This window comes from Schistocerca americana, chromosome 1 (genome assembly GCF_021461395.2).
Source record: "Schistocerca americana isolate TAMUIC-IGC-003095 chromosome 1, iqSchAmer2.1, whole genome shotgun sequence".
Taxonomy (NCBI): Eukaryota; Metazoa; Arthropoda; class Insecta; order Orthoptera; family Acrididae; genus Schistocerca; species Schistocerca americana.
The window spans coordinates 676,604,965-676,618,159 of NC_060119.1; the positions used below are offsets into that span (position 1 = coordinate 676,604,965).

The 13,195-nt window shown below is 40.8% G+C and overlaps 1 protein-coding gene across 1 annotated transcript in view; it reads right to left on the reverse strand.

Annotated features, from left to right (window-relative positions):
• LOC124608773 (protein kinase C) overlaps positions 1-13,195 on the reverse strand; it is a 232,768-nt gene that overhangs the window by 142,970 nt on the left and 76,603 nt on the right. The window contains exons 4-5 of the mRNA XM_047140014.1: positions 2,327-2,358; positions 2,144-2,226 (exon numbers count right to left, since the gene is read on the reverse strand). Coding sequence (XP_046995970.1) covers positions 2,144-2,226; positions 2,327-2,358 — 115 coding nt within the window. The remainder of the gene's footprint in view (positions 1-2,143; positions 2,227-2,326; positions 2,359-13,195) is intronic.

A 13,195-nucleotide genomic window follows, 5' to 3' on the forward strand; every position in this document is an offset into this window, starting at 1 on the left:
ACATTGACAGCATTTTGAACAGTTGACATTACATTTCAGATGAGTTACAACCCGTGGCTCTACCCTTCATTCAACCCCTATGAAACCCTACATTTCAGCAGGATAATGCACGACTGCATGTTGCAAGTCCTGTATAGGCCATTCTGGATACAGAAAATGTTTGACTGCTGCCCTCGCCAGCACATTCTCCAGATCTCTCACCAATTGAAAACATCTGGTCAATGGTGGCCAAGCAACTGGCTCGTCACAATAAGCCAGTGACTACTCTTGATGAACTGTAGAATCGTGTTGAAGCTGCATGGGTAGCTGTATCTGTACACGTCATCCAAGCTTTGTTTGACTCAATGCCCAGGCATATCAAGGTCATTATTACGACCAGAGGTGGTTGTTCTGGGTACTGATTTCTCAGTATCTATGCACCCAAACTGTGTGAAAATGTAATCACATGTCAGTTCTAGTACAACATTTGTGTCCAATGAATACCCGTTTATCATCTGTATTTCTTCTTGGTGTAGCAATTCTAATGTCCAGTAGTGTATAAGTTCTCTCATCACATAATATTCAAAATAGCTCAAGTACTATAAATCTCATATAAATTTGTCAGAAAGTAACTGTAAAACATTAAGACAAGTAACAGGCACTTTCACAACAATTATATTACTATATTCAATATACTTTACCATTACTTTTTTGTTAGTCATCAGTAAAGTTTACACTAATGACGTATATGTATAAGAACTTGTGTATATATTCAAAAAATACATTTCAGTGTCTCTGGAAGTGTAGAATTTACTGATGATGGTACTGAAATAACCAGAATAAACATTTTATGATGAAATAAAGCATTAGCATTTAGTTTCACATTGATAAATTTTAGTTATCTATTTTATTTTATTCAGCAACAAATGTGTAGTATATTTTTATGGGATTGAGAAAGCATTTATTGGTTTCAGGGAAGTGTTTATCAATTAAATTATAACCTTGCCACTGTCTATAAAGATGACAGGAAACAGATGATAATAGAAAAATTTAGTTAACACACATATGATAGGAGCATAGAAGACCACTCACTGAACAGCAGAAGAGTTGAGTCATTAATAGGCACCGAAAAACAGAAAAGTTGAGTCATTGATAGACACACATGCACCTGTGCCTTTACGTGGTGCTGGCTGGATGCAGAATGCCAGGTACTGTGCACCTACACCCAGCTAACAGGAAAGGCATAGGTAGGGGTGTGTGTGTGTGTGTGTTTTTGTGCACATATCTGTACTTCTGCGTAAGAAAAGATGTACTCCAAAAGGTGCCTGTTGATGACTCAGCACTCCTACTTTTCAGTGAATGGTCAAAGAAGACCATTCACTGAAAGCGTATTTACATTCAACCAGAACTTTCCTGCCACAAGTAACTAATACAGGTATTGTTTAATGGATCCCTGTACAGTATTGCCAGTGTGCTGTCAGCTACAACTGACAAGCCTCTGCATATACAGGCAGCGCAGCATGCAGCTGGCACTCCAGAAAGAGTTACGATGGACTGAGAGCCAGCCTAAGCCAATCAACTTACTAAAATGTCTATCATAAAGTATTTGAGTTGAAGAATTATCAGACAGACATTGAATTATCAGTGGGAAAGCATCAGTTAGACAGTATTAGACAATAAGATCACATGTGGCGAAGCATAGTGGTGTTCAAACCCAGGTTAATGTTTATCTTATTTACAAGGAAATTTAGTTTAACTACATGCTCCATGGCTCTTGCTATTTAGTGGAAATATAAAGCACTACTGGCTCTCAAACAATTGTTTGGCAATAATGATCCTGCTGAAGATGATATGTTCCTTCCTTTACAAAGCCAAAAAGATAGCTTACCATGCCAGTTACGTAGGGACCTATAGCTTAATAAGGAATCTAAAGCATGATTCAACTTGAGATTTTTCACATACACTTGATAGTGACAAAGTTGAAAGTCATGGTTAGTGCCAGAAAAATTGTTGGACAAACAAAGGAAGTCACAGTAAATGCCAAATAAATCCTAGGTTTAACAGAGGATTGAAGTACAACCCCATGATTTGTGATTAAATGAGCATTAAGTTCATGACATGACTTCTCTAATCAAACATACACTTGCAAATACATTGTACTTACCTCATAGGGATTGGGATCTCGCATACCAGGACACTTTGTGACAACTGACTTATGACAACGTTTGTGTACAACACAGGTGCACACTGAAAATAAAATGAAATACATGTCAGATGCCAAATTACGTATTTTTAATAATAATAATGGAAGTTGTGTTGTAATTACAAAAGTGTGTATCATATTTACCTTGACACTGATAGCCTTGCTTTCCTATGCCCCTGTAACAATAAGTACAATAAATTACTTGGAAGACAATGACCAAAAATTTTATATTCTGAAATACAATTTAAGCTTTGCTCCTTGCTATAGTTTTGTGGGCTGAAAAATTATTTTTTTCCTTTCAAGGTGCATGTCATTAATCTTTGAATTTATCTCCCAGTTTACACATTTCCATTTCTTCCTTCTGCATATCACATCTCATTTTACTATCTCAACAGACATCTGTCAGTTGTTTTTATCATTCATTCATACATCAGGTTTCATAAATCCTGTCATGAATGAGATCCTTGAGGGAGGTAGAATAAGTCAAGTTATACAATGCCAGGCAGTAGAAATCACTGTATGCTTCTTCTGTAAAGTACACTAACAATATGTTTAGACTTTTCAAATTTGACTAATTTTTAATCAACTCATTTCATAAAGGTCAAAATCATTTTGTCCTCCACACTGTATTGGAGCAACCTGAAATTACAATTCAACATTTATTTTGTATCACTAATCATTTTCATCCCATACCTGTTTTCAAATGTAAACTTTCATCGATGATATACACTACTGGCCTTTAAAATTGCTACACCACGAAGATGACGTGCTACAGATGCAAAATTTAACCAACAGGAAGAAGATGCTGCGATATACAAATGATTAGCTTTTGAGTGCTTTCACACAAGGTTGACGCCAGTGGTGACACCTACAACGTGCTGACATGAGAAAAGTTTCCAACAGATTTCTCATATACAAACAGCAGTTGACTGGCATTGCCTGGTGAAATGTTGTTGTGATGCCTTGTGTAAGGAGGAGAAATGCGTACCATCATGTTTCTGACTTTGATTGCGGTTCATCGTATCGCGACATTGCTGTTCGCGTTTGTCAAGATCCAATGACTGTTAGCAGAATATGGAATCGGTGGGTTCAGGAGGGTAATACGGAATGCCAGGCTGGATTCCAACGGCCTTGTGTCACAAGCAGTCAAGATGACAGGCATCTGGATGGCTGTAACGGATCGTGCAGCCACATCTCGATCCCTGAGTCAACAGATGGGGACGTTTCCAAGACAACAACCATCTTCACGAACAGTTTGACAACATTTGCACCAGCATGGACTATCAGCTCGGAGACCACAGCTGCGGTTACCCTTGACGCTGCATCACAGACAGGAGTGCCTGCAATGGTGTACTCAATTATGAACCTGGGTGCATGAATGGGAAAATGTCATTTTTTTGGATGAATCGAGGTTCTGTTTACAGCATCATGATGGTCGCATCCATGTTTGGCGACGTCACGGTGAACGCACATTGGACGCGTGTATTCGTCATTGCCATACTGGCGTATCACCCAGCATGATGGTATGGGGTGCCACTGGTTACACGTCTCGGTCACCTCTTGTTCGCATTGATGGCACTTTGAACAGTGGATGTTACATTTCAGATGTGTTACGACCCGTGACTCCATCCTTCATTCGATCCCTATGAAACCCTACATTTCAGCAGGATATCGCACGACTGCATGTTGCAGGTTCTGTACGGGCCATTCTGGATACAGAAAATGTTTGACTGCTGCCCTGGCCAGCACATTCTCCCGATCTCTCACCAATTGAAAACGTCTGGTCAATGGTGGCCGAGCAACTGGCTCGTCACAATACATCAGTCACTACTCTTGATAAACTGTGGTATCGTGTTGAATTGCATGGGCAGCTGTACCTGTACACATCATCCAAGCTCTGTTTGACTCAATGCCCAGACGTATCAAGGCCATTGTTACGGCCAGAGGTGGTTTCTCAGGATCTATGCACCTAAATTGAGTGAAAATGTAATCACATGTCAGTTCTAGTATAATATATTTGTCCAATGAATACCCGTTTATCATCTGCATTTCTTCTTGGTGTAGCAATTTTAATGGACAGTAGTGTATGTACCCCACATTTAAAACCAATTCATGTTAAATGGTAACTGGATTTTTTCCCCACATACCATGTCAAATTTCTTTGTTTTAAATGTAATAATCAGAACAACTAAGAACACACCAAGAAATACGACTTGTGTATCAGAAAAAAATTCCTATTGCAATGCAACACAAAGTGGATTTAAAGATGATGCACACATGTTTATTTATTTACAAATTACAAACGTAATCAAACTGATGATTTTGTCAGACGTCATACATTTGTGTGCGGTGATCTCAGATCACTAACTTGGAATGTAGTAATGATAATAATGAAATGCTAAACTTTAACAATGATATTGCAGTAGTACTGAACATAATATTTCTAATGCTAGTAGCTTTTTCCGTAGTTTCAGATGTTACAGTCTGGATAATTAACTGATCTGGCCTTGTAACATTGGCCAACATGGCCTCGAAATACTGGTACTATGAATGGCTGAAAGCAATGGGGAAACTAGCTGAAAGCAAGGGGAAACTACAGTTGTATGGTTAAATATCAATGGCATCATCTCTAAATTATTATGAGGTAAAATAGTCTCCCATTCAGACCTCTGGGTGGAGACTACTCAGGAGGATACTATCATAAGAAAAGAGAGATTGGCATTCTATGGGTCATGGCCTGGAATGTTAGATCCATTAATTGAACAGGGAGGTTAGACAATTTAAAAAGGGAAATTGATAGTTTGAAGTTAGATATAGGGGGAAATTAACAAGTGCAGTGGCAGGAAGACGAGGACTTCTGGTCATGTGAGTACTGGGTTATAAGTATAAAATCAAATAGGGGTAATGTAGGACTAGGTCTACTAATGAATAAGAAAATGGAAGAGTGGATAAGCTACCATGAAGACCTTATTGTAGCCAGCCTAGGGTTGAAACCAACACCCATCATAGTAATAGAAGTTTATATACTTACTTCCTCTGAAGAAGAAGACATTGAAAGAATGTATGATGAGATAAAACCAATCATTCAGACAATTCCGGGAGAGGAACATTTTATTGTGATGGGAGACTGGAATTAAATAGTGGGAAAAAGAAGAGAAGAAAAATAGTAGAAGAATATAGGCTGGGGAATGTGATGAATGAGGAAGCCATCAGTAGAATTTTGTAAAGAGCATAATTTGGTCATCGCTAACACTTGACTTAAGAATCAGGAAGAAACCTTGGTCATTGGAAGGTTTCACATGAATTATGTAATGGTGTGGCAAAGACTTCAAAACCAGATTTTAAACTATTAGGCATTTCCAGGGGCAGATGTAAACACTGATCACAAATGACTGAATAAAAATTAAGTTAAAACTTAAGAAATTGCAAAAAAAGGTTGGAAATTGAGGAGATGGGACCTGGATAAGATGAACAAATCAGTGTTGAGAGTTTCAGAGAGAACTTTAGACAGCATTTGACTGAAACAGTGGAAGGGAATACAAAAGAATACAAATGAGTAGATTTGAGAGATGGAACAGTGAAGGTGGCAGAGGATCAAATGGACAAAAAGGCGAGGCCTAGTAGAAATCCTTTGATAATACAGGGTTATTACAAATGATTCAAGCGATTTCACAGCTCTACAATAACTTTATTATTTGAGATATTTTCACAATGCTTTGCACACACATACAAAAACTCAAAAAGTTTTTTTAGGCATTCACAAATGTTTGATATGTGCCCCTTTAGTGATCTGGCAGACATCAAGCCGATAATCAAGTTCGTCCCACACTCGGCGTAGCATGTCCCCATCAATGAGTTCGAAAGCATCGTTGCTGCGAGCTCGCAGTTCTGGCACGTTTCTTGGTAGAGGAGGTTTAAACACTGAATCTTTCACATAACCCCACAGAAAGAAATCGCATAGGGTTAAGTCAGGAGAGCGTGGAGGCCATGACATGAATTGCTGATCATGATCTCCACCACGACCGATCCATCGGTTTTCAAATCTCCTGTTTAAGAAATGCCGAACATCATGATGGAAGTGCGGTGGAGCACCATCCTGTTGAAAGATGAAATCGGCGCTGTCGGTCTCCAGTTGTGGCATGAGCCAATTTTCCAGCATGTCCAGATACACGTGTCCTGTAACGTTTTTTTCGCAGAAGAAAAAGGGGCCGTAAACTTTAAACCGTGAGATTGCACAAAACACGTTAACTTTTGGTGAATTGCAAATTTGCTGCACGAATGCGTGAGGATTCTCTACCACCCAGATTCGCACATTGTGTCTGTTCACTTCACCATTAAGAAAAAATTTTGCTTCATCACTGAAAACAAGTTTCGCACTGAACGCATCCTCTTCCATGAGCTGTTGCAACCGCGCCGAAAATTCAAAGCGTTTGACTTTGTCATCGGGTGTCAGGGCTTGTAGCAATTGTAAACGGTAAGGCTTCTGCTTTAGCCTTTTCCGTAAGATTTTCCAAACCGTCGGCTGTGGTACGTTTAGCTCCCTGCTTGCTTTATTCGTCGACTTCCGCGGGCTACGCGTGAAACTTGCCCGCACGCGTTCAACCGTTTCTTCGCTCACTGCAGGCCGACCCGTTGATTTCCCCTTACAGAGGCATCCAAAAGCTTTAAACTGCGCATACCATCGCCAAATGGAGTTAGCAGTTGGTGGATCTTTGTTGAACTTCGTCCTGAAGTGTCGTTGCACTGTTATGACTGACTGATGTGAGTGCATTTCAAGCACGACATACACTTTCTTGGCTCCTGTCGCCATTTTGTCTCACTGCGCTCTCGAGTGCTCTGGCGGCAGAAACCTGAAGTGCGGCTTCAGCCGAACAAAACTTTATGAGTTTTTCTACGTATCTGTAGTGTGTCGTGACCATATGTCAATGAATGGAGCTACAGTGAATTTATGAAATCGCTTCAATCATTTGTAATAGCCCTGTACAGGAAATACTGAATTTAATTGACAAAAGGAGAAAATGCATAAATGCAGCAAATGAAGCAGATGAAAGAGGATACAGCTGTCTAAAAAATGAGATTGACAGAAAGTGAAAAATGACTAAGGAGGAATAGCTAGAGGACAAATGCAAAGCTCTAGAAGCATCTATAATGGTGGGAAAGATAGCTAACACCTAGGCGAAGATTAAAGATCCCCCTTTGGTGAAAAGAGAAGCAGCTGCACGAATGTCAGCAATCGGTGTGAGATGAGGCGAACTGTTGTCCTGACACCATGATGACTTAAATTGTGTAATTTGTCAAAAGCTAGTTCATGAAACCCTGCTGGCAAGAATGGTCTTGGTTTTCCCACAGAGAGACGGTAATAAAGCGTAATGTCAGAACCTGGTACATCTTCTAACTTTAGCTCAATTGTTGTCGCTGGATCAGTGAGACAGTTGAAAAGTTCTTGAGCCGTTTTTTGTGCCTCTGTGAAGTCTATTACGCTTTAGTTGTTTGTAACAGCAGAAGCACGGGACAGGCAATCTGCTACCACATTGTTGATTCTGGCTACATGTCTGATGTCAGTAATGAACTCTGCAATAAACACTAGTTGGTTGCACTGACACAATGAACAGTTGTTGTTATTCTGCCCAAATGCATACATCAATGGCTCATGATCAGTGAAAATAGTGAATTCTCTCTCTTCCAGCTGAGGTCAAAAATATTTTACTGTGCCATATATCGTGAGGAGATCACGATTGTATGCACTCAACAGACATTGAGACGCCAAAGGCTCGTGTGAGTAAAATGCCGAAAGTTGCCAAGCACCTTCATTTAATTGTAGCAGTGTGGCTCTGATCACTGTCTGGCTCACATCCACTACTAATGCAAGGGTGAGCGAGGAGCACTGTGTCCGCTATGTTGTGTTTTGCCACTTCAAAGGCTGAATCATATCATCAATCCACTGAATTGGTGAAGTTCCCTTGACTTTTGGACCAACCAATGGTGCAATAAGTGGTTCTCGTACTTCAGCAGAGTGTGGCAGATACTGATGGTAGGAAATGAACATATCAAGAAACCGACGTAGCTCATGAGCTCTGCAGTATGGCTTCCACTTTTTCTGGTAAGGGAAATGAGCAGTTTTGATGAGATTCTGCGACTGCAAAACACACATTTGGCTATATTTAACAATACCCCATATTTTTTGGGCCGCTCTAAAACTTGTAACAGATGCTGTTTGTGTTGTTATGCAGTTGAAGAACAAATTAAAACATAATATAGATACACAAATGAGCATGACAGTCCTTGCAGTACTGGGCCAATAAAATGTTGTGCAGCATTACTCAAGCTGAATGTCATGTATTTGCTTTCAAATAAACCAAAAGTGGTGACAGGTGCTGTTTGTGGAATGTCTTCCTCTGCAACTGGTATCCGTATATAAGCCTTAGCACAGTCCAAAACAGTAAAAACCATTGTAGTTGTAATAGTGCAGTAGAGGTGAGGTATATCGATCTGGTACAGTCCGGGCATTGAGAGCACAGTAATCACTATGTGGGAGCCACATGCTGCTTTTCTTAGACATAAGGTGTAGTGAAGATGACCAATGACTACTAGACGGTCGTATAATCTCTTCTCTCATCATAACATCGAATTCTGATTTTGCGATAGCTAACCGGTTGGGCACTAGATGCAGAGGGCAGCAAGTGACTGGTGGGCCATCTGTAGTCATGATATAATGTAAGGTATTGTGACATACCTCTTTGGGTGCTCCCAGGGGCCATGTCATGGCCAGAATCTGTTTGAGTAGATGGTCGTACTCTCCAGCATCTGCTTGTTTGACTTGGTCAGAGTGCTCGGCTGTGTGGCAGTGAAATCCAGAAGTCGACAGCCTGGTGATGCCATTGACCAACCACGCGTTCCTGATGTCAGGCAGCAAGTTGTGCTGCGCCAACAGATTGGCACTGATGATAGGCTAGGTGACGTTTGTGATGGTAAAGTCCTGCATCTTGTGTACTCCTAGGTCCAATTCAATGCACTGGGTGCCATAGGTTTTGATCGATGAATTGTTGTCAGCAGACAGCAAGAACAATGTTGTGGGTAACAATGTAGTAGTTTATGGGGAAGAATACATAAATCCAAGCTGATATCTACTAGATACTTGTTAGCCTGTCTTTCTGTCACTGACAAAGAGGCGTTGGGATCATGTTTCATAATCAGAGAAAGCATCTGACATGTGACATCTGTTGGCATTGGTGTATCTGCAAGGAGATGTACACTTACGTGCCTGGTTTCCAAATTTCTTGTGGTACCAACAGTTGGAGGGTTGTTCTTGTCCTGTGGTGGAATAAGTAGTTGAGGATGTCGAGAGAGTAACTTGTCAATTCATTTGGTGAGGTAGTCGACTTTCACTGCCAGGTTATCATGATCCACATGAGTTATTGTAGCCAGTGGTAGGCTCAGATGTGTCACTGCCAGCATACCAGTCAGAGCTGCGGATGGCATGGCTTGTGTTAGATTGTTTGACACCGCCACCGCACCATTGCATGCTGCTACTGACATACTAATTGCAGCCTGGCTGTAGCATCCATTATACAGTCGGCCAAGTCAGCCACTGCATCCAAGGGTCTGTCAGTCTGCGGTGCTATGATTGCTTGTATGTGTGGCAGCAGACAGCGACTCCACAATGTATGCAGCAGGCTATCAGGCACAACGATGTCTCCCTTGCTGCACAAGTGCCATAAAAACTGCAATGGTTTGCATTCTCCCACGTCTTCTTGAGTTAAGACCTGTCCTATATATTCCTCTTCTGATGTGGAAACACGTTTTATCAGCTCAGCCTCCAATTCCTCATATGCGTTGACTGCCACCAGTACAGTGATTACATCTTGTACTTCGCGGTGTAATGATTGTCTAATTTACTGATGACCAGTGCAAATTTTGTGGAGTCCATAGCAATACCACCACAGAGGAAGCTGGCTTTGACTTGCGCAAACCAAAGCACCAGATTGTGTAGCCAGAATGTGAGTAACCACATTGTGAGTCTCATGACTGTTGGAATTATTTCTTCTAATGACTATGTCATGTCATGTACAGTGGAACTGCACTTCTTGGCATTTTCAAATCACATCACAGTCACCACTTTGGCCATTACTAAAGTATCAATGATGACTGGTTTGTTAATAGCCTGAAGGCGCAAAATTGTCACTGTGACCTTGCAAAACAAAACTTTATTTGTGTCTGCCAAGGGAATTAGGCAGTGCACAAAGAGTAGCGAATACAGATCAGATAAATACACAATCTTGCATAGATAAATGTATCTCCGTGAAGAACATTACTTTTACTCAGTGCAACTACAAGAGAAAAATAACTGATTATAAAATAGCAACATAACTATTATTCTTCAAAACAGTATGTGCACTCCATGGTGGCTGTGAAATATTCAATGCTGCAACATAAACAAAACCACATTCACGTACAGCACACATGACACTTCACTGCACTGACAGAAAGTGAACTTTGTTGCTACACCTTCTACCTACAGAATTTCAAAGAATGTATTTCAGTCAACATGGTCAAAAGTTTTCTCTAAGTTGCAATTGCCATAAACATATGTTTGCCTTTCTTTAACCTATCTCCTAAAACAAGTTGCAGGGTCAGTACTGTTTCACATGTTCTTACATTCTTCCAGAACACAAAATGGCTTACCCCAAGCTCACCTTCTTCTAATTTTTCCAGTCTTTTGTAAATAATTTACGTCAATATTTTATGATCATGACTTAGTAAATCGATAATTCAGTAATATTCACGCCTGCCAGCACCTGTTCTCTCTGGAGCTGGAATTATTACATTCTTCTTTAAGTCTGGATGTATTTCACCTGTCTCAAATATTTTGTACGCCAGGTGGAGTAGTTACGTCATGACTGGCTTTCCCAAGGACCTCAATAATTTTGAGGGAATTTCGTCTATTCCAGGGACAATGTTTCCACTTAGATCTTTTAGAGATCTTTCAAATCTTCACACAGTATCATATCTCCTATCTTGTCTTTACCTAATTCCTCTTCACTTTCTAGAACATCATCTTCAAGGTCATTTCCCATGTAGGCCCCCTCTGTGTATTCCTTCCACATTGCAGCTTCGGATTTGTGTGGCCCAGAGTGCAAAAAGATTGCCAAGAATGGGCATGTACTTGTTTAAAGTCAGTAAAGCAATTTGAAACCTTCCATTGACCTATGCAGGAGAAGCACACATCCACATCAATGTCATAGTCCCACTGCCTCCTTCCAGCGGACAGCGATATATTCTAACTATGATTGATCGCCTGACACGCTGGTCCAAGGCAACTCCGATAGATGACATAACAGCAGAAACAGTAGATTCTGTGCTTACCTCAAGCTGGATTTCTCACTTTGGTTGCTCATTACATGTGACGACAGATCACAGCCACCAGTTCAAGGCTGAACTATTCTCTCAATTAGCCAAGTTCTGCGACACAGTGTACCACCAGACTACTAGTTATCATAGGGCCAGTACTGGTTTAATTGAGTGCTGGTGTTGCGCACTCAAGGCAGCGATCATATGCCATGGATCAGACTGGACTATTGTGTTACCAATGATTTTACTGGGTCTCCGGACAGTGTACATATCTGACTTAGACACTTCACCCGCAGAACTAGTGTTCAGCAACACACTATGACTTCCTGGAGAATTTGGCGAAGCACCACCACCACCACAGACACTTGGTCAGGATCATAATGACATTATAGTTAAGCTCAGGAAACATGTCATTCCACTTTGCCCTCTCCAAGTTTCAAGACACAGCTTTCCTGCTACCTATGTTCTTCATGATTTAGTGTCCTGCACTCACGTCAGGCTCTGTGCAGATGACATTAGACTTGCACTACAACAGCCATACGCTGGCCCATACAAGATGTTGCAATGAGGAGAACACACCTTTGAGATACTCCTAAATGGAAAATCATCTACAGTGTCAACTGATAAGAGTGAAACAAGGTTATGTTCTGCATGAGGATCCTGCTTACAACTGCCCATGACCGCAACTTCCTGCTCTAGCACTGACACCATTTCCCTTTGTTGCAGAACTGCCTCCAGCTGTTGCAGAACCCCCTTCTATTATCAAAGTACCACCACCAACCTGCACGATGAGATAGGGTTGGCATGCGCACTTCGCTGCGCATTACCTGGACGGTGCTTCGCATTCACCAAGGTTGCTGTTGTAGCAACAAAGTTCACTTTCTGTAGTGTAGCAAAGTGCCACATGTGTTGTGCGTGAGCGTGGTTTTGTTTATATCGCAGCTATCAGTGGACCTTCCATGCCAGCCACCAGGGGTGCTGGAATTAGTGTTGAATATTTCACAGCCATTATGGAGCATACATATTGTTTTGAGAAATAATAGTTCTGTTTTTATTTTCTAGTCAGTTACTACTCTTTTGTAGTTATGCCAAGTAAAAGTAATGTTCTTCTTGGAAATACATTTATCTATGTAAGATTGTGTATTTATCCAATCTGTTTTCGCTATTCTTGTGTACCACCTTATTCCCTCAGAGGATGCAAATAAAGCATTGTTCTGCAAGGTCAAAGTGATAATTTCTTGCACCTCCGGACTATTAACAAACCGGTCAGCATTGGTACATCAGTAATAGTCAAAAAGATATAAAATGCAGCGAGTGGAAGGTTATATACAGCTTGTACAGAAACCAGGGTGCAGGTATAACACTTGAAAGACATGAAAGGGAAGCAATAGTTGGAGAAAACTTTGCAGAAGGAGTTAAAGTTCATGCAGAAGAAATAAAAGCTGTGCAGTTTGCTGATGACATTGTAATTCTGTCAGATTCAGTACAGGCCTTGTAAGAGTAGTTAAACAGAATAGATACTGTCTTGAAATGAGGTTACAAGATGTGTATCAACAGAAGTAAAACATGGGTGACGGAATGTAATCGAATTACATCAAGTGATACCAAGGAACTTAGGAAATGAGGCACTAAAAGTACTGATGACACCTGAAGTAGAGAGGATAA